The following is a 20,038-nucleotide window of genomic DNA, read 5'->3' as shown; positions in this document are numbered from 1 at the left end:
GGGGGTCAGCTCCCTATGGATCTGGGGACTGGATGGGCTTGTGCACCCCGATTTGGGGTCTGCAGAGCAAGATCCTGGGGGAGCTGTGTCCATGTAAGGTCCTTCCCCATGTATTACCTGTCATACTGTGACCTGGGGATGCCACCAAAGTGGCAAAGCGATGGTCAGTGGTACGAGGTGATGTCCTGTGGCATGTGGTGGTGGGCGGTGGTACCAAGTGATACCTGGTAGTGCCCAGTGATGGCTGGTGGTACCTGATGTTCATTGGTACCAAGTGATACCCACTGGTACTCAGTGGTGTCTGAAGGTACTGAAGGTGATGTCTTGTACCTGATGCTGGCGTTGCACAGTTTGTCTGGTGGTGTAGAGGAGGAGAGCCCCGGGCCAGGTGAGGCAGGCGCGGGGCACAGAGACCCCATCCCCCATGGGGATGAGTGTCCTACAGCAAGTAAGGGGATGTCCCTGGGCGATTTGTCCCCCTCCCCGCGCAGTCCCCAGGCCAGCCAGGAGGTGGCAGGGCCACCCCAGCCAAGGGGCTGGAGAGACCCCCTCGGGGCAGATGGGGGGAAGCAGAAGGATCGGGGGCTGCCTGTCTGCTGAGAGGCTCTTATCCCAAATCCCTCCAGCTCCGGTCCTGCCTGGGCTGCAGCCTTTTAACCCTCTGTCTGCCAGAGCCCTGCCGAGGAAGATGTCCCGGGAGCTCGGCAGATGTTGAATCCCCCCCAAACTGTGAGGCCCCAAACCGTGGGCTTCCCTGCTTACTGGTGCCAGAGGGGTGGAATCTTTCAAGCGTAGCCGTTCACCCAAGGCTTGTGATGGCTCTTCCCGAAACCCAGTCTTCGTTAGAGGAGGGCTTGGACTGGCCCTGGTTAGGCACGGACCTGAGTTTTACTGAGCCCCATCCTGGCTCAGTGAAAAGGTCGAGGGTCTGTCACCCCCCGATCGACCGTGGATGAGGGGTGCAAGGGGCATGGAGGGGGGGAGGTCTGAAAAGCCCCCTTGCACTCATGTTAGCCTCTCTTATGGCAAACCAGCCCCAGTGAGGCATTTTGCCCCTTTCTGTTCCGGTTTGTCACCAACCCCAGCCCTGCAGGGGGCTGTGCTCAGCGTCTGTTCAACCTCATTGCCTGCTCCTGAGGTGTCCAGGCTTCCCCATCCTCCGGGAAGTGCAAACAAACAGGAATGGGAAAACCAAATTCCACTGAGCGGTGGGACGAATGAGGGGACAGGAGAGGGAACAAAACGGTCGCCTCCAGCGGAACAAAAAGGCAAGGGCTCCAGTAACTATGCCCCTATCCAAGGATTGTCCCCTCGGGGTCCTAGGAAGGGCAGGGTGGGGGTGAGCTCCAGTTAAACCGGTGTTTGGAGAGGACTGGGCATAATCCTAAGGCATCGTGTGTGTCTCCATCTCCTATAAAGATGGAGATAGGTGGTTGCTGGGGTCCCTGGGAGAGGTGAGTGCTGGGGTGAGGTGGATTCCGGGCGGACGTGGGTGCTGGGGTCTCTGGGTGCTTGGGTTAGGTGGGTGCTGGGTGCCTGGGAAGGGTGGGTGTTGGCGTTAGGGGGGATGCTGGTGCCTGGGGAATGTGGGTATTTGGGTTAGGGAGACGCTGGGTGCTTGGGAAAGGTGGGTACCGGGTGCCGCGGTAAGGCTGTGGGTGCGTATCCACCCAGATCCCAGGGTTTTCTCTTCATCCCACCACAGCACCGGGGAACCCCGCACCCCCTTCGTCCCGGAATGGGGGTCATGGGAGCAGTTCTTGGGGAGCACTGCGGCTCTTCGCCTTTAACGCGCGGACGGGCGGGGCAGCCGCGTGACGGCGGAGGGGCGGGAGCGGCCGGAGGGAGGCTCGGAGCGGCTCCCGGCGCGGCGCGGGGCTCCCGGCGCGGGGCTCCCGGTGCGGGGCGCTGAGCCAGGTGAGCCGGCACCCTGGGGCACCCCGCAGGGGAGGCGCTCCCCCTGCCGCCGCCCGGTGCCCCCGCACCATGCCCGAACAGCTCAGCGTGGCCGACTTCTTGGCCGTGACCAACGAGGACCTCAGTTCCTCGGCCGCCGCCTTCGCCTCCAAGATGCAGAAGTGTCGGGGGGCTGTGGGGGCTCTGGAGGAGGTGAGCGGAGCGGGGGGGCGGGGGGGGGTGGGGTGGTGTGGTGATCAGAGGGTCAGACCGCATCCCACCTGGGGACATCCCCCGCATCCCTCCTGGGAACATTTCCGCACCAATAGGTGCTAGTCCCTTGATGCTTGCGCCTCCCTCGGGCTTCTGTTTTTTAGGGCCCACCCTTTCACCCCGAGACTACGCTGGTCATCCTAAACGAGTAGTTTGGGGTGAAAGGGTGGAGGGGCCGTTTGCATCTTCAGAGCAGCCCTAACGTACTTTTATGGGGGGGGCTAAGCCTGCAGAAATGAACAAGGGCTTCTTTAAAGCTCCAGGTGCCCCCCGCGGCCAGGACATACCTCCCACCACCCCAAAGCCAGGGCGGCCTATTTCCCTATTTCTAGGACCAGGGCGTCCCCACCTCCCCCTCCCTGGGATCAAGGCATCCCTCCCCGGGGCCAGGGCATCCTTTCCCACCGGGACCAGCATACCAACACTGTCCCGGGGCCCATGTCATGCCCCCAGAGAATCAGCCCCACATTTCCATCCACTATCGAGCTCCTGTGCTGGAGCCAGCCCCGATGGGATGTGTTGTCGCTGGCGGGGGTCTCCTCCTTGATCAAAGCCAGGGGAGTATTTTCAGCCACTCCCCAAAATCATCAGCAGCTTTTTTGAGAAGGGCAGAAGTGGTGGGGTGCCTTCATCCTCCTTCTCCAGCCTGGAATAAAGGCAGTTTCCAGCTGGTCATGTGGCTTTTGCCAACTCCTCTTAGCTAAGGAATGACTTTGAAGGAGAGCCAGAGCTGGCAGGGAGTGGGGGGCCCCAGGTGCCAGGGCTGCTGGGATACCTGGGGGCCATGGGATGGGTGTTCCAGGCCTGGAAATCTGGGAACACACAATGGAGCATCCTGGTCCCTGTCAGCACATGCTGGTCACTGCCATGGATCCTCTTCCCAGTGGGGAAGGGAGAGGCAGCTCCAGCCAGGAGGGAGCAGCAGGAATTTTGTTTGTCTGCTTGGAGAGACTGTGGTTAAGGAATGCAGAGACGGGGGAGATGTGTCCCTCAGGAATGACAGGGGGTCTCTGGGATTGGCTTAGTAAAGCTCCAGCAAGCATGAGAGAGAGCTGGGAATCATGACTGCTGCTATATGTGCCATGGAGGGCACAGGGCTGAGCCCCCCATACCACTAGAGGCTCTGGGGAGGGGGCCAAACCCTTGCCAGACCTTTGGCATCCTCCTGGTCCCAACATGAGGGGAGGAGGGAAATCCAAGCAAACCAGCTCCATGCTATCCTTAGAGCCCCAACAGGGAGATAGCATGAGGCAAAGGGGATAATCGGTGGCAGGTTTGGGGATCACTGGGGGATCTCTGACCAAACTGAGCTATGGCCTTTCCTGTCAGCACCCCACATACTGGCTGGTGGCTTGGTGAGCAGGAGGGAGCAAAGGATGTCTTACTCCAGTGCCTGCTGGTTAGGAAGGGATGGCTGTATCCCACCAGGACCTTGGGACACAGCATGGCCTCATGCACCCGAGACAGGAGCAGGTCTCAAATCGCAGGCAGGGGTGAGTAGGGAAAGGACTGGAAGTTGCTGTTCAACATTGAGAAGACATCCTGATGTTGGCCAGAGCTACTTTGTGCCTCAGTTGACCTCCTAAGATTAAAGAGGGCTCTCCCCTCTCAGGGGTTTTTGGGATTTCAGGATCCTTGGGGCAACTGTGGAGACAGAACCTGAGGTCCCTGCAGTGGGCTTGGAAGGTTGAATCCAGCCCTTGGTGGTTGGTGTTGGGTGCTATATGCATGTCAGAGGGGACTGGGCACTTCTGTGCTGGGGCAGGATGACATGGCAGAGGCTGCTGGCAGATGAGCTCCCAGTTCACCCTGTCCTCCAGAACAGTGCCATATACTCCTCCTGGCCTGGCAGCTTGGCAGCCTGGCTCTGCACCCGTGGTGGCTCCTTCGCCGGGTAGCACGAGCTGGCAGCAGTGGGGGAGGTAGAAGAATGGCCTCCATTGAGCATCCTGCCTGAGGTCCCCAGGCTGCAAACCCAGCTAGCTGTGGTGCAGGTGTGCATTCATCCCTTCCTCCGTCCCATGGGGAATTCCTCCTACTCTGCCCTGTTGTGACAGTGTCCTCAGCTGCCCCTGACCAGAAGCCCTTGAGCTGGGCCTGGGGGATGATGGGTGCCATTGGGGGCTCCAGACATCTCTGCCCCTCCACTCCTGATCAGCCAAGGACTGTGCCTGGTACATCGGGGGTGCCAGTGCTTCCTGCAGCTGCCAGCAGCACTGCACAGTGATTCCTTCTATGTTTACTACCCAAACACTTGTCTCTGCTTGCGCTGTGCCCACTGGTTGACTCACGGACCCCTTCGTAAAAGCCCTTGTGTCCTTCCCTGGATCATGCCTGCTCTGCACCAGCCCTGCATTCTGAGTCCTGCAGCTGTGAGCTGGCACCAGGATGAGCTGCTCTGTCCTGGACGCTTGAAGGAGCATCTTCCTACACTTGCCCAGTGATGCTTCTAAAGCGTTTCATGCTACTTCATTTTCCCCTTCCTAAGACTCTGCTAGGTTTGCAAGCCTGGAGCATCCAGGCATCCAGCCCTGGCTTCCTCCAGAGGCAGGGAATAGCTCTGCTCTGGAGAGCTTGGTGCACCTGGATTTGACACAGAGAAGGGCCATGGGGGGCTTTGGTGCACTCCAGCGTTCTCCCCACTGGAGATGCATTGCAAGACTCCCCTGAGCAGGGGGTTTGGCTCCCACCTCAGCCCCAGTCTGCTCCCAGCCAGTTCATCCTGGCAGAATCCCATCTGAAGACCTGACCCTGATGTCAGGAAATCAGCCTTGACATCAGCCTGAAAACCTTCGACAGAGCTCAAGCAGAGAGAGAGCCTCTTTAATTCCTCCGAGGCTTCATCCCTGCCTTTTCTGCTGTTCACGCCCTCTAAATATTTCCAGCCTGTTATCATGGCTCTGGTACCTGCAGCCAAGCCGCCCTTAACCCTTTCCTGATGCTGGGACCAGCATGTGCTCAGATGCTTGGGCTGGCAGCACCACAGCTCCTTGCCCTTTGGTTGAGTGTGGCTGAGTTTGTCGTAGTGCTTGGATGGGGTTGAATTTGTTGTGGTGCTCGCAGGGCAAATCAGGGCTGTACAGGTAAGAAGAGATGAGGGGATGGGGAGAGCTCTAAACCAGAGCAGGATCTGGCTGATGGGGCTGCAGGGAGACTTGTGATGCAGGGGACCAGGGCAAGACCCTGCATGAGCTGGGGAGGGTTTGGAAAGCAACATTCCTCGTTGTGGGATTGTTGTGGTTTAGCACACAACCGGCACAAGGGTTTATGGGATTTAGGTCCCCATCAGCAGGAGGTGGGTCCTGTCTTTGGCTCTGTGGGGAGCTGGGCACCCTCACACATCTTGCCTGGTTCTGAGCCATGGGGATGGGCTGACATGCTACATGATGCTTCAACCCCTCTGCTGAAACAGTCCTTGCAAGAGCCAGTGAGGCATTTTCCATGGTTAATAGAAGCTGCTGGGATCCAAAGAGCCTCTCACCTCCTCCTACTGTCTTGCTCAAACCCTCCTGTCTGGGGCCAGCCAAAACCCTGCTTGGCAGCAAAGCCATTGGGACCACAGCCCTGGAAGGGGACTGGTTGGACGCTGTGGCTCTTGGATCCCCAGGATGCCTCCAGCTCCTTTCCCAGCCCTGGGAGCTTGGATCCCACCCCACACATCTGCACAGCAGAGCTGCAGCCTTTCCAAGGGCAGCTGGGCTGGGGGAGTGGCAGCCATGCTTGGCTAATGAGCTCCATTTGTTTTCTCTCTTTGCTATTGCAGAGCCTGGATGGGGACCAAGCTGTACTCCAGAGGATCAGGAAATATGTGAAAGCCATTCACATCTCTGGGCTCAGTGAGTTGGGCTTTGGGAGACAATGGGCATTCCCAGAGTGTGGGGCTGGGGTGTGTGATAGTCCTATCCTGCAGCAACAGTGGTCACACCTGGCAGCCATGGGTGTTGGTGAGCCTGGGGGTATTTGCTACTTGGGTGCTACCAGCCCGCCAGTCTGGCAACATGCTAAGGTGCCAAAAATTGTCTTAAAATTATGTAAAGAGGGAAATGGAGAGCCTTAGGAGGGTTCTTTTGGATATTCCAGCGCTGTCTTGCAGCAGGATCAGTCCAACTTTGCTGCAGAGGTGGGTAGCAAACCCAAAAAAAGTACATGGGGAGGTGGGTACTGGCTGCTGGTGGAACCTCATGGTGCGACCTGGTAATGTGCTTAGATGCCAAAATCTATCTGAAATATATATAAAAATGAAAATTGAGAACCTTAAAGAGGTTGTTTTGGGGCACTGCTGCTGTCCTCCATCAGGATCAGCTCAGCTCTGTTACAAAGGGATGAAGAGATGTTAGGACCTCACACTGTGACCGTGATGTGTCGGGTGCTGCAGGGTCACCCCATGTCCCTCTCTGGTGTCTCCCCATGCAGCCCATGTGGAGAATGAGGAACAGTACAGTGAGGCCCTGGAGAACTTTGGCAACAACCACCTCTCCCAGAACAACCATGAGCTCTCCACCGGCTTCCTAAACCTGGCTGTCTTCACCCGTGAGGTTACTGCACTTTTCAAGAACCTGGTAAGCTGTCCCAAATCCACTTGGGTTTGGAATCCCATACCAACCAGCGCAGCTCCCCTCTTTCCAGTTTAGCTGCCTTCCACCACATGCAGTAATCCCTACCTCCCACCCTGTGCTCAGGGACACATTCCCAGCGCTCTCATACCATCTGATAGCCATGTTACTGGATTTGTAGCTCACTCCCAGCTCTCTGGGGCCAATGACACTGGGATCTGATGGGAATCTGGGGTTGCTATTTTAATTTTTTCCCTTTTTTCTTGCTTTCTGTTTTTTTCTCACATCAATTGCATCTGTGATCTCGCTTGCCAAGAGTAAATCAAAGCCATGCTGGGCTGCATAGTGGGGCCATGGGGAGCAGGCAGAGGCGGCTGTGAGCTGGGCCAGGAATGGCTCCGATGGAAAACTCAGCTCCTGAATGGAGCTGGGTTCATGCATGCCCAGCAGCAAATCCCTGGGGGGGTGCCATGTGGCCCTCTCTCTGTTCTCTTTCAAATCCCCCTCTCCAGACTTTGTGCCCTGGCTCTGCATAAGGAGGAAACTGATTTCTGCTGCCCTTCCCCCAGCAAGAATTTCAGATTTTTGGCGTTTTCCTCTCCCAGTTACCCTAACCTGGGCCTCCCTGCTCCTCCCCTTCCTCATCCTGGCTGTCATAGCCTGCTGGATTCCTGTGCTTCAGCAGGGCTCTGCAGAATTGTCCTGATTGAGGAGTTGGACCAACTCTGAGGGTCCCCACCTCCTGCCCCACATGCTGCTGAGTGAAGTTCTGTGCCAAGACCCTCAACCAGATCCAAAAAGCTGTGTTTCCCCTCCTTGAGTTTCCCTGGAGCTTCCCCGTTACCCCTGGTTTGGGGGTGGTCCTGTGCCCTGAGGCTCGGTTTCTCCCCAAGTGCTGCTGAGGACCAAAACCTTTTAAAAGAAATCTGGGTGCACTGGGGAAGTTCTGTGTGGGTGCTGGAGCTGCTCTCACAGCTCTAAAATGGGCTAAAAAAATCTCCGTGGGCTGCTGAAGGATGCCAGGACAGCAGTGGGCTCCCATGTCCCCACTGTGGACCCCTGCACAGCACTGGTAGGGATAGTGGTGGCTGCACTGCTATCCCCAGACCCCAGCAAAGGGAGGCATTTTGGAAAGCCCCTTTGACATGGGTGAGCTCTTTGTATCACAGGACCATGGAGGGGCTGGTTGTGTTGTTGGGTGCTGGGGACAGGGATGGGGACAGGGATGAGGTGTCAGTGGGGGAAGAGAGCTTTGATTTTGGCAGCTGTGGTGCTGCTGTGGTTTGTGGGAAGGGCCACATTTGTCAGACATCTTGCAGCCAGCTCCAACAAGCCCCAGCATGCCCTCTGCCAGGATCCTGGATTCAGCCCCACTTCCAGCCTCTTTAACCCTTCCTGGGGCAGTGATGGAGCTGGGAGGAGAGCCCTGGCACCGAGAAGGACCTGGGGCTCCAGCTCCCTGACGTCTCCTGCCATGGGGTGACTCTATCTCTGCCTTCTGCAGGTGCAGAACCTGAATAACATCGTGTCCTTCCCCCTGGACAGCCTGTTGAAGGGGCAGCTGAAGGATAGCCGCCTGGTAAGTCCTGTCCCCAGGGTCGCTCATTTGGCTACATTCTGCAGCGAGACTCCTGGGATGGATTCAGCTCGTGTCTGTGCCCAGGAGAAGGAAGAAGCCAGTGCCAGAGGCTGGAAGGAAGCAGTGAGGGTTGGGAGTGACAGAAGTGAGGGGTGAACACCTGGTAGTGACACCCGTCACCCTCAAGGGGTGCAGCAATGCAGAGCAAAGCTCTCAGCCCCTTTAGTGCTGGCAGCTCTTTTGCTTTCCCTGACAGCTGCCACCCCCCTCTTTCCTTTGCCACAGGATTCCAAGAAGCAGATTGAAAAGGCCTGGAAGGATTATGAGACCAAAGTGTAAGCAACATGCTGCCTCTGGCAAAATAGACCTAATACCGCTCTGCACAAAGGTGTTTTGTCCTCAGGCTGGAGCCAGGCACCCATGGTGCCAGTTTATCATGGGGAGGGTTCTGGTCCAGCTTTTCCCAAAGGGGAATGGGAGAGGGGCTGGAGAGGGCCTGGAGATGATTCTCCTGATTCCATCCCCACTGTAGCCTGTTGTTTGGGGCTGGGGAACAGAAGGGAGAGGGGAGCTGGCTTAGCCCATAGACATTTAGATGCATCCCCTTCAGGGACCTGCAGACATTTGGATGCTGGGAGGGCATGGGGCTATCTGGCATCCTCAAAGCAGGGATGTCCCCAGCCCACCTCCATCCCATTCCCCAGGGGAAAGATGGAGAAGGAGAAGGAACGAGCCCGCTTGGCTGGGGTCATCCAGGCTGAGCCAGCAGCAGCGGAGATGGCCGAGGACATGCAGAAGGAGCGGCGGCTCTTGCAGCTCCACATGTGCGAGGTGGGGGCTGTGCCAGGGGGATTGGACACTGTTCTTCCTCAGGAACTGAGTCCCAGGGGGGCACAGGGGACCGTTTTGCTAGAAGCTGTGTAGGGACACCAGTCTGTCCTGGTATCCAACACCAAAGCAGCTCCACCTGTATGCTGTGGGGCACCCTTATCCATCCCCAACCCGTTGTGCCCCTGCATGGTCCCAGCTCGGGAATCCCCATCCCATCCCCATACTGAGGTCCCTGTGCAATGTAGCTCCAAATGGCACCCATGGTGCCCCACAAGGGTGGCCTGGGGGTTCCTTCCACGTCCCCCCCAGCCCTGCTCCTACCCTTCTTTGGGTGGCATTTGGGTAAAAAGTGAGAATTTTGGCTAACATCCATGAGTTTGACTTTGTGCTTTTCACCTATCCTCAAAACTGCTCCTGGCTTTGGTGAGGGGTCACAAGTCACCTCAGATCCCTGGCAGTTCTGGGTCCTTGCAGTCCATGCTCAGGAGGTGAGATGGGAATAAGTGAAGGATGGAGACTCAATTTCAAAGCCCCACAGCAAGGAGGAACCCAGGTGGACTCTCGCCAGACACTCAGCAGCCCCATAAACCTCGAGGGTGGCAGAGCAGGGAACAAGTCTGCAATGGGTTGTCCTAGAGGTCTCCCATTTTCCTGAGGGCCAGATCCTGGTACTGTCCCATGCCTGCCCAGCAAAGAACAGGGGCTGTGGGAAGGAGGCTGTGCCTGCCTCGGAGCTGGGACCTAGCCAGATGAGTCACTCCCTGGAATAGCTCCACTGTGGGATAAATAACAGCACATGGAGAGGTGGGAACTGGAGCAGGGCATGCGCACCTGTGTTTCTGCATGCATGAGAGCTACTGCTGGCCCTGGAAATGGGAGGGAAGTTCTTCTCGGGGGCTGGGGCACCCATGCACATGGGTTTATAGGAAAGTGGGTTTTGCTACTTCCTGGGCTGGGAACAGGGTCCTGTTTCACCCCATGGGGTGGTTGTGTCTCCCCATTGTGGGCCATCTCACACCCTCAGGGCTGTGGGAGCAGTTGGACGTGGACCCAGGGGTGCTGGGAGCGTCCTTGGCTCATGGGTCCCAGTCAATGCTGCCTGGGACGCTCTGCTGCCCCTGTCACTGTGGGATGCAGGGACATCCCATGGAAGCTGGGCACATGTGGCCTTTTCTAGGTGGGTTCAGGGGTATAGTCGTGCTCTGTGACATTGACTTGGGCATCTCCAGCTTACACAGAGCAGTTTAACAACCGTCCCCAGTCCAGTGACCTCTCAGGGTGTCCAGAGTGCATGGGGCATGGGGAGACTCCATTCCAGGAGCTCTGTCCCACCCTGGAAAGCCCCCAGAGCTCAGGGCTGCCTTCCCCTCCCCTCGGTCCCCACTCAAAACCATTCCAGCAGCTGGAGAGGAGCTTGCAGGGGAAAAATCTCTTCCCCTCCTTGTTTTGCTTAGGGTGAGTGAGACTGTGTTTTTCCTTCCCCGCCTGCAGCTGATGGATGGGTTTGATGCATAAAGCTGAAATTCCCCATCCCACGGGGCACCTCAGCAGGCCTCAGGTGCTGGTGTGCTGCAGGTGTTTGCTTCTTGGAATCTGATTTTTTGGGAATAAAAGGGCCATGTCTCAAAAAACATTCGGCCTTTTGGCCTTTTTTGTTGTGTGGTTTTTGTTGTTTTTTTCCCCTCCATGAGCTGCCTTGAGTTTCAGTTATTTATTAACTCCAGAAGTAATGAGCAGTTGGAGAAGCATGCTTGGCTGGAAACCCTGAAGGCCTGCCTCAGTCCTTGAACTTTCCAAGTCTTGGAGAACTTCCAGAGCCAGGTTTTTTGAGGGTGGTCCCCAGCGAGCTGCCTTCAAATCCAACATCATGACTCGGCTTCTTGAAACCCAGCCAGTGTTTTAACCTTCCTCCCTGTGCTGGGAAGGGAATCAAGGGCTGTTCAGGCTCTTGCTCTTTCCTCTGGGATATTTTCAGCTGGTCCTTGTCTCTGTCACCTAACCAGGTGTCTTCTCCCCCTCCAGTATCTGCTGAAAGCCAATGAGTCTCAGATGAAGCAGGGACCAGATTTCCTGCAGAGCCTCATCAAGTTTTTCCATGCTCAGCACAAGTAGGTGCCACCTTGATCAAGATGGTTCCATGGGGCTACTTGTTATCCTTGGGTGATCCCACAAGGGTCTGGGGTCTTCTACTCTCATCCCAGACCCATAAAGCTGTTGGTGGAGATACTGGGCAGAGCTCATTGCTCTTCAGTTTTCTCTGAGGAGCTGAAATGTGCTTTGTTGTCTTGAGCTGTAAACGTGTCCATGGGGCTGCAGGAGGGGTATTGGCTTGAGATATATCTGATTATTTGGTTTCTGGATAGTTTTCCAGGGATGAGCTCAGCTGAGCAGCTCTGGCATTAGCCATGGGGCTTGTAACGAGGGTGTTTGGAGGATCAACATCCCCTTGCCTTTCCTGTTGCTCCATGAGGCTGGAATAGCAGTGTGTGGGTGTTGTCATGTCCTCCAGCTCTCAAGTGGGGGAACTGAGGCAGGTTGAGACAGTCATTGAGGTTAAAAGCATATGGACTGGGCCTGTGCTCCAGGGACCCCCCAGCATGTGGCTTCTGGTGGCAGCACTGCTCCAACAGTGAGTTGAGCTGGGATTAAACAAGAGGCCAATCCTGCATCCCAAACACCCCAAATATTTGGGGTATCCAAACCCCATGGGCTGGGCTTGGCCTTTGCTGGGCACTTTCCAGATCCCCATAGCTAGGGAGCCACAAAGCAAGCACAGCCTTCCAGGGAGGAGATTGCCATGATCCCCTGCCACATTTTCTCTAAACACCCTCTTTTTTCCCCTCCATCTTCCCGTCTGCATATTAATCACCCTCAACAAACACTCAGTTTCTTCCAAGATGGCTGGAAGGCTGCCCAGAACCTCTACCCCTTCATTGAGAAGCTTGCTGTGTCTCTCCATGCGGTAAGGCCTTCACACTGCCATCCAGTGCCCCTCATGTCTCCCAGGGTGCCACCCCCCTGTCCCCGTGCCAGCCCCTGAGAGCACCTGCTCTCAGTGCAGCAGTGAGGGCAGCTGCTCCCTTTCCAGCTCCGCCAAGCACAGGAGGAGGAGGTGAAGCAACTCACGCAGACCCGCGATTCACTCCGCAACGTCCTGCAGCTGGAGAACAAGGAGGTGAGACCCCCCTGGACAGGCAGGGAGGGGCTGAGAAGGAGCATCGGGAGGGTGCTGTGTACCCTAGGGTTAGTTTGGGAATGGGGAGCAAAAGGGAGAGGGGAGCTGGGTTAACCTGTCCAGGGACCTAGAGACATTTGGATGCTGGGAGGGCATGGGGCTTTCTGGCATCCTACTGGACACACTGCATCCCCATAAGGACAAGGTCACTTGGGGCAGCAACTGCCTCTGTGCCTCTCACTTTGCTTTTAAATTGTCTTTTTTTCAGGAGAACTTGAGCAGGAAGAACTCTGGCAGTGGCTACAGTATCCACCAGCACCAAGGCAACAAGCAGTATGGGACAGAGAAGTCAGGATTCCTGTACAAAAAGAGTGATGGGTGAGGATGAGTGTTATTCCAGAGAGCTCTTGGCTTCATCCCCATATTGTCAACACTCATGGGAGGCTCCAGAGCTGGAATCCAGCTCACAGGACATTTAGCAATCTACGAGTTAGAGGAAGTATAACCCTATGTCCAGCACACCATTAGGCCTCTGCCGTGGCTAGTTTGGGATGTGGATGTGGGTGATTGCAGATGTGCAATCCTCACTACTCCTCTTCCTCCTTCTCAGGATCCGCAAAGTATGGCAGAAGAGGAAGTGTGGTGTGAAGTACGGCTGCCTGACCATCTCCCACAGCACGGTGGGGAGCGTGGGGGGCTGCAGCCCTGACCCTTCTTTGTGCACCCTTTGGGGCTTGGTGTCCATTGGATTTCAGGTTTAGTTTTTCCCAAACTGGTTGCAAATCTGCCTGGCTTAAGGTACAATACAGGATGGGACTGGACAGTCCAAAGGTGGTCCCCCATGTCTGACAGGAGTCCGTGGGAGAGGAGGGTGAACTCGGTTGGGGCAGTGAGATGGACGATGAGGGTCCAGACAAGCCCAAAGGAGATGGGGCTGGTTGGGAGGGAAGGGCTGTCCCCTGGCGTTGGAGGCTGGAAACTTCAGGAGGGACAGAGGGACATCCTGGAGCCGTGTTCTCCTGCAAAGGGTCCCTGTTCTTCTCAAATGGGTCAGACAGGCTCTGATTTGCATGGTTATCCCAAGAGAAACCATCTGTGGTGGTGGTTGTACCACCACAGCTGCTACTGGAGATGGTGATGCCCATCCCTTGGTGATGCCCATTCCATCCCTTCCTGATCTTTTAACCCACCTTGGTCCTCTCACCCTGCAGATAAACCGTCCCCCTGTGAAGCTGAACCTCCTCACCTGCCAGGTGCGGCCCCATGCTGAGGAGAAGAAATGCTTTGACCTGGTGACACGTGAGTGCCTGGGATGAGGTGCTGTGGTTGGGGTGAGGTGTTTGACCTGAAGGAGGAGGCTGTGGTGTGACCTCTCCCTTTTTGGAGTGGGTTTTCCCTGTGTAACACCTTGGCACCCTCTTTAAAGGCTTTAAATCTGGCTCTGGGTGTCTTCCTGGCTGTCTTTACAGACAAAGGACCAATTTTTCCAAGGAGATCTAAAAAGCTGAGACAAAAAGAGTTTGTGACAGGGCTCAGATGATGGGAGAGCAATGTGCAGTGATTTAATTTGTTATTAAGCAGCTTCTTTGAAGAGATTTCAGATGATTCCTGCTGTGTTGGGCATCCCTAGACCACAGAATCCTAGAATGGTTTGGGTTAGAAGCAACCTTAAAGGCTGTCTTGTTCTGCCCCCACACTATGGGCAGGGACACCTTCCACTGGACCAGATTGCTTCAAGCCCCTTCCAGGCTTAAACAATTCAAGGGATGTGGCAGGCACAGCTTCTCTCCTTTCACTTTCTCCCCTCTCTCCCCATCCCTGCAGACAACAGGACATATCACTTCCAAGCAGAAGATGAGCAGGAGTGTGTTGTGTAAGTGCCACAGCCCATCCCTCCTCCTTCACATGCCAGATCCTGCTCTGCCTTTGCCATCCTCCTCTTCCTCCTCCCTCCTGCCTAGGTGGGTTTCGGTGCTGCAGAACAGCAAGGATGAAGCCCTGAGCAATGCCTTCAAGGGGGATGGGGGCAGTGGCGGGATGGCGGCAGGCATTGGGTTGGACAGCAGCATGCAGGAGCTTACCAGGCTGGTTATCAGTGAGGTGAAGAACATGCCAGGAAACAAGCAGTGCTGTGACTGCGGCGCCCCAGGTACGTCAGGGCCTGGGGTGTCCCCCCACCCTGGATATGAGCCAGCTGTTATGGGGGTCACAGCATCTTTGGGGGCTGGGCGTGGTGCTGAGCTCCGCACCACTCCCGCTGCAGATCCCACATGGCTCTCTACGAACCTTGGCATCCTGACGTGCATCGAGTGCTCTGGTATCCATAGGGAGCTGGGCGTGCATTATTCCCGCATCCAGTCCCTCACTCTGGATGTTCTCAGCACCTCTGAGCTGCTGGTAAGCTGCTCTCTGAGCCTGGAGGTCTCCTGGCCCCTGGGAACCACCCTCTGTGTCTCCCAAACCTCCTGTGATGCAGGGGTCATTCCTTCTCCTCCATCCCATCTGTCCCCAGTTTGCTCCAGGGCTTGCAAACTTGCCTCAGTTTCCCCAGTGCAATGGTCTGGGCAAGGGGGGCTCTACAAAGCCGTTTGCTAAGCCAGGGGCTGCTGGCCCCTCCTAAAACAGATTTCCATTGCCGTAAGAGAGCATCATCCTGGCAGAGATGCTGCACCGGGAAAGCCCTGGGTGGATCCAGTGGATTCCTTCTTTCTGGGATGGGATCTGGCTGGAGCAGGGCGACTGTGGCCAGGAAGGCTCATGTCCCTCTGTTCTCTGTTCTCCTCTCTCCCTAGCTGGCTGTTAGCATTGGGAACACTCGCTTCAATGAGATCATGGAGGCCATGCTACCCACACAGAACTGTCCCAAGCCCTCGGCCAGCGGTGATATGTGAGTCAGGGACTTGGGTGTGCTGGGAGGAAGAGGAGGAGGAGGAATAGGAATCCAGGGTGTGTGCCCTGTTCTTGTCGCCTTGCTGCCACTCCCCATCAGCTCTAAAACAGTCCCGTGATGAGGCATCCTGGTGTCACTGCTGGATTGTGGTGGGGATCTGCACCTCTTTGGAGGTTTACTCCTGATCCTGAGGCTTCAGGAGGAGGCAGGAGCACAGGGCTCCACACCCCAGCTCCATGCCCATCCAAACCCCACTTCCGGCAGGGCGGCACGCAAGGAATACATCATGGCCAAGTACATGGAGCGACGCTACGTGCAGAAAAGCAGCCAGGACAACCCCCACGGCCTCTGGGAAGCCATTCAAGCCCGTGACCTCCTGGCCCTGCTCAAGGCTTTTGCCGAGGGGCATGACCTGACCAAGCCCCTGGCCAGCCCTGAGGGTCAGGTGAGGCCTGCACCTGACAGGGAATGGTTTTCCCTCTCTGGGTGGCTGTGCTCAGGGTTGTTCTGGGCTTTGGGCAGGGATGTGCTGGTGGGAAGATGAACATCCTCAGGTCCTGCTTTCTTGTCTCCTATGCACAGGAGATGAAGCATTGTTGAGGCCAGCTCTCCTCTCCCTTCCATCTTGGGGGAAATGAACGTACATGTGTCCAGCTCTCCTTTTCCCTCCATTTAGGGATGAAAATGAGCATTCTTGGATCCAGTACTTCTTTTCCCTTTATCCTGAGGAAAGATGAGCATTCTCAGGGTCATCTCTCCCTCCCATTTCTTGGCAGGATGCAGGCGAGCTGCCGCTGCACATGGCCGTGCGCCACGCTGACAGATCATCCCTTCCCTTGGTGGACTTCATCATCCAGAACGGGTGCGTCCCCAAGTGCTCCCAGTGTTCCCTGCCCCTCTCCCTCACGGGAGGAATGTACGGGATGCTTGTGTGTTGTAAAGCCTTGACTTTCCTGCTGTTGGCCCTGCACAGGGGAACACTGGACCGGGTGACGCAGGACGGGAACACGGCCTTGCACTATGGTGCTCTCTACAACCAGCCCAACTGCCTCAAGCTGCTCCTGAAAGGCAAAGCCACCTTCACCACAGGTATGAAGTCGGGGCGGGGGTTTTGGGGTTCATTGGTGGGAGTGGTAAGGCTGCAACCTGGGTTTGTCCGCCTTTTGTCCCTTTGGCAGTGAATGCGGTGGGAGAGACAGCTCTGGATGTGGCGAGGAGGCTGAAGTACAGCGAGTGTGAGGAGCTGGTAGGTGGGATGGAGGAATGGGGGAGAAGCTCAGAGTGCGGAGAGGGGACCAAGCACCTGAGGAGGGCTGGCATGAAGGTGGTGGTCTTCTGGGATGTGTCCCTCCAGTGCTGAGACCTCTGTGGGCTGCCCCATCCTGAGATCCCCCTGACCTGCTCCATCCCTCTGGCAGCTGGAGCAGGCGCAGGCAGGGAAGCTCTCCCTGCAAATCCATGTGGACTATGATTGGGAGCCCCCATCAGAGTTCCCCTATGACAGCGATGATGAGCTGGAGGAGAAGGTACCTATGGGATGGTGGGGGAGTCCTCCACATCCCCAGTGAGGGAGCTGGGGGAGTACAGACCCTTTGCTGGGGGCTGCTGGCAGTGGGACATCCCTGAAGCTGTGTGTACCCCCAGGTGAGCCCCCTCCAGCGCTCCTTCAAGGGCACATCACCACTGGCTGCCAGCCTGCTGCCCACCTGCCCCCAGACCCGCTGGAGCTGCACGGGGATGGACATCACCAACAAGACCTATGAGAGCATCCTGGTGCCCTCACGCCCTGCACCCTGCCGGGCCCACAGCGAGGAGATTCCCCCACCACTGCCCCTCAAAAACCCTACACGGGGCAGCTCTCACCCCAAACCCAGCCACAGCCCCACTGGTGAGTCAGAGTGGGGGGTCGTCATGGTGGGCCTGTGCCTTCCCCCAGATACCAAGTTTATTGTCCCCATTTTGTTTGTTCCCCCAGAGCACCCTGAACTGCCCCGACAGGCATCAGAGCCCCACTTCTCCGGGCCAGCAGAGGCACTGGCACCACACAGCCTGCCTTGTGCCAGCAGCACGGGTGCCCTGGATGGCACCCCCAGCACCCGCAGCCCCACTGAGAGCCAGCGGGCAGCGTACTGGGAAACCCGCTCCGAGATGGACACTAGTGGCAGTCGGCGGGGGCCAGAGCGGAGTCCCCCACCCGCACAGCCCCTGCCAGGCAGCACAGTCCCTGACATCCCCCCTGTCAAGTTCAGGTAGGGACCCTGCTCCAGACTGGGATTGCACTTGGTGTTGGGGGTCATTGCACGGTGCTGGTGAGTGAGCTTCAACCTCTGCCACCCCCATGGGCATGGAGGATCACTGTGAAGCAAAGGGGTCCCCTCTCTCTGGGGTTTCCAAAGAAGCTGATGGTGACCCTGGGATGCAGGAGGAGACAAAGGCAGCTGTGAGGATGCTGGGTTTTCCTTGGAGACAATGACGCAGATTATTTGGGAGGACATCAAGATCCTCTGCAAGTTATCATGTGTATTTTCTTCTCTCTTTTGGGAAAATGAGGTGGGATGGGCTCATTTGAGGGAGTTTGGGTGCTGGGGACCCTTTCCATCAGCATCCAGGGGCTGTGGGTGGGATCCAGCTCCCATGGGGGAAAGCCCTGACTGTCCTGAGACCTTGCAGGAAGGAGAACAGGGAGGGGGAAGGCAACAGCAGATGGGGGAGTGACACTGTTCCTGCTGTCACCCACAGCTCAGAGAGCACCCGCTCGTACCGGCGCATCAGTAGCATGGTGGGCAAAATGGGGTCGGCTGGGTCCCCCCAGAGCCCTGGTGGCCCCGAGGATCCTGCTCTCAGCAAGGTGCCCCCTGTGCCCATGCCCAGGAGATTTGCTCCGGTAGGTGCAAATCCTCCTCTCTGAATCCCCAAGCATCCCAGCTCCTCTTATCCTGGGGTGGCAGATGGAGTGATGAGGGGGTCATATCCCTGTTGCTGCCTTTTGGATGGCCTGGGGCGGGGTCTGTCACACCCTTTTCATCCCATTTCAGGCCAAGGGGAGGCAGAAGCGGGTAAAAGCAGTGGCTGACTGCAAGGGGGACAAGGCACGAGAGCTGACCTTCTCCAAGGGGGAGGTCATTGTGGTGACACGGGAGGAGGACGAGCAGATCTGGGTGAGTCACCATGGCATGGACAGGTGCTGGGATCCAAATCCTGGTCCTTTTCCTCCTCCAGTTCTCTCCTGAAGGAGGCTGGGTTTTTCAGGGGGTGCATGGATGGGGGGCTCCTACCCCATGTGTGTATGGAGGAGGGCTGGGAGGGCTCCACTGATGTGTCACTGCAGCTTCACCTCTTTAAATCCCTGTTGGAATTGAGCAGGGGAGAAGTTTTTGCAGCTGGTATCTCAAGATAATTGTTGTACTCCCCTGAACCCTCTTTCTGCACCCCTAGGTTGGCTTCATCGAGGGTGATGGCACCCGCACTGGAGTCTTCCCTGCCAGCTGTGTCCACCTCTTGCAAGACTGACTGTGTAGGGGTGGCCCATTTGTCACTGTCCCATTGGCTGGGACTAGAGGCAGATCTCTGCTGGGGCTTGGTAGAGCCAGGCCACAAGGGACTTGTGCCCAGGATCCTGACATGAGGCCAGTGCCCTCCAAGGGGACCTAGAAGACCCCCCTGCACTGGGAAAACCATCTATGGATGGCGGCAGTGGGGAGCTGAGGAGCAGAGAATGGAAGTGCTCACTGTGCTGGTGGGCTGAGGTTTCTGTGCCAGTCTCTGCTCCCACTGCTCTTCCATCCTTCCTGTGGGCTCTGCCCATCCCTTGGGTTTTCTTCTTCCTTCTCTGCAAGGAATTTGGGATGGGGGAGTTGTATTTGGTGTCTCCCACCCTCTGCCAGATAGTCATGAAGTCTCCTCCTCATCCTGGCGGCAGCCATGGACTGCCAGCCTCCTTCTGTACCCCAACTGTGAAGCCTTTGGGATGGGCAAGAAATAGGAGGGGGGCGGTTCTTTGTGTCCATGCCTCACCCAAGGTTCTGGGAGCTGGACTTGTAAAGCCTGGGAATGCTTCCAAGCTTCTCCAAAACTGATAGCAAAATTCCCTGATATCCATTCCCTGATTTGGAGGTGGGGGGATGTTTCAGGTGGCACCACAGAGCCCCTTCCCCATGTCCCTCATGTGGGGTGGGTGCTGGATCACCACCCCTTCCCTTGGTGGGGCGCTCTCAGAGGGGGTTTTGCAGCTTTTTCTAGGACCAGAATACCCCTATACCAGTGTCCCTTGGGAGCCTGCCTCCATCCCCCCTCACTTTACCCTTCTCATTTGTGTGTCAAATGCTTCATCTCAAAAAAGTCTTTTTAAAAATGTTTTCTGTCTCTGTTTTCTAATAAACCATCATTTTTTAAGCACCTGGGGGTGTGTTTGGGGTACAATCCCTGGCCTGGCAGGCCGCAGCATGGTGATGTTGCTGCTGTGTCCCCAAGGCTCTCAGTCATTGGCATCTGTGATCACCCGTGGGGGTAGCCGTGTAGGGCTGGGCTGGGGCATGGGCACCTTCCCAATGTGCTGGGATGGATCCAGAGCAGGATGCTCATCCTACAGCCACCCCATGTGAGTGGTGGAGCAGGGACATGCGAGGCAGGCAAGGTTTTTGTCGCCTACATATCCCAATGGTCTGTGCCCCAAACTGCTGCCCATCCAGCCAGACCTGAGGGGCTCCTGGCTCCCACCTCAGGCTGGCACACTATCAACTGGCAGGGCTCTGCTCACCTCAATGCCTGTGGAACATGTTGGAGTGTCATTTGTCATCGCACAATCGTGCAATATTGGAAGGGGCCTTAAAGATTGTTCCTTC

The 20,038-nt window shown here is 56.7% G+C and overlaps 1 protein-coding gene across 2 annotated transcripts; it reads left to right on the top strand.

Moving 5' to 3' along the window:
* Positions 1-1,854: 1,854 nt before the first annotated feature.
* ASAP3 (ArfGAP with SH3 domain, ankyrin repeat and PH domain 3) lies at positions 1,855-19,592 on the top strand. 2 transcript variants are annotated; one of them, XM_005529790.3, is made up of 26 exons: positions 1,855-2,109; positions 5,933-6,005; positions 6,583-6,728; positions 8,227-8,301; positions 8,587-8,636; positions 9,006-9,132; positions 11,155-11,240; positions 12,019-12,094; positions 12,221-12,307; positions 12,576-12,685; positions 12,918-12,987; positions 13,519-13,606; positions 14,132-14,180; positions 14,269-14,456; positions 14,571-14,704; positions 15,100-15,194; positions 15,462-15,642; positions 15,974-16,059; positions 16,171-16,286; positions 16,376-16,443; positions 16,616-16,723; positions 16,842-17,085; positions 17,173-17,446; positions 17,937-18,081; positions 18,233-18,355; positions 18,633-19,592. In XM_005529790.3, the coding sequence occupies exons 1-26, from the start codon at positions 1,987-1,989 to the stop codon at positions 18,705-18,707; spliced, it is 2,997 nt and encodes a 998-aa protein (XP_005529847.2). In that variant the 5' UTR covers positions 1,855-1,986; the 3' UTR covers positions 18,708-19,592. The 2 variants fall into 2 exon arrangements, with proteins under 2 accessions (XP_005529847.2, XP_087923571.1); XM_088067445.1 differs by lacking the exons at positions 1,855-2,109; positions 5,933-6,005; positions 6,583-6,728; ... (1 more) ...; positions 8,587-8,636; positions 9,006-9,132 and adding an exon at positions 9,150-9,620.
* The last annotated feature ends 446 nt before the right edge of the window (positions 19,593-20,038 follow it).

The sequence above is a fragment of the Pseudopodoces humilis genome, chromosome 27 (genome assembly GCF_049639895.1).
Source record: "Pseudopodoces humilis isolate 2021_Gansu_Grassland_sample_001 chromosome 27, ASM4963989v1, whole genome shotgun sequence".
NCBI classification, from domain to species: Eukaryota; Metazoa; Chordata; class Aves; order Passeriformes; family Paridae; genus Pseudopodoces; species Pseudopodoces humilis.
The sequence above is the reverse complement of the archived record's forward strand: the minus strand, read 5'-3'. Positions and strand labels throughout refer to the sequence as shown.

Excerpts from the sequence above, each read along its gene's own strand:
- ASAP3 (XM_005529790.3), top strand. The coding sequence starts at position 1,987 with ATGCCCGAACAGCTCAGCGTGGCCGACTTCTTGGCCGTGACCAACGAG. Across the intron at positions 16,287-16,375 it reads CAAAGCCACCTTCACCACAG|TGAATGCGGTGGGAGAGACA; the intron begins GTATGAAGTCGG and ends TCCCTTTGGCAG. Across the intron at positions 17,447-17,936 it reads ATCCCCCCTGTCAAGTTCAG|CTCAGAGAGCACCCGCTCGT; the intron begins GTAGGGACCCTG and ends TGTCACCCACAG.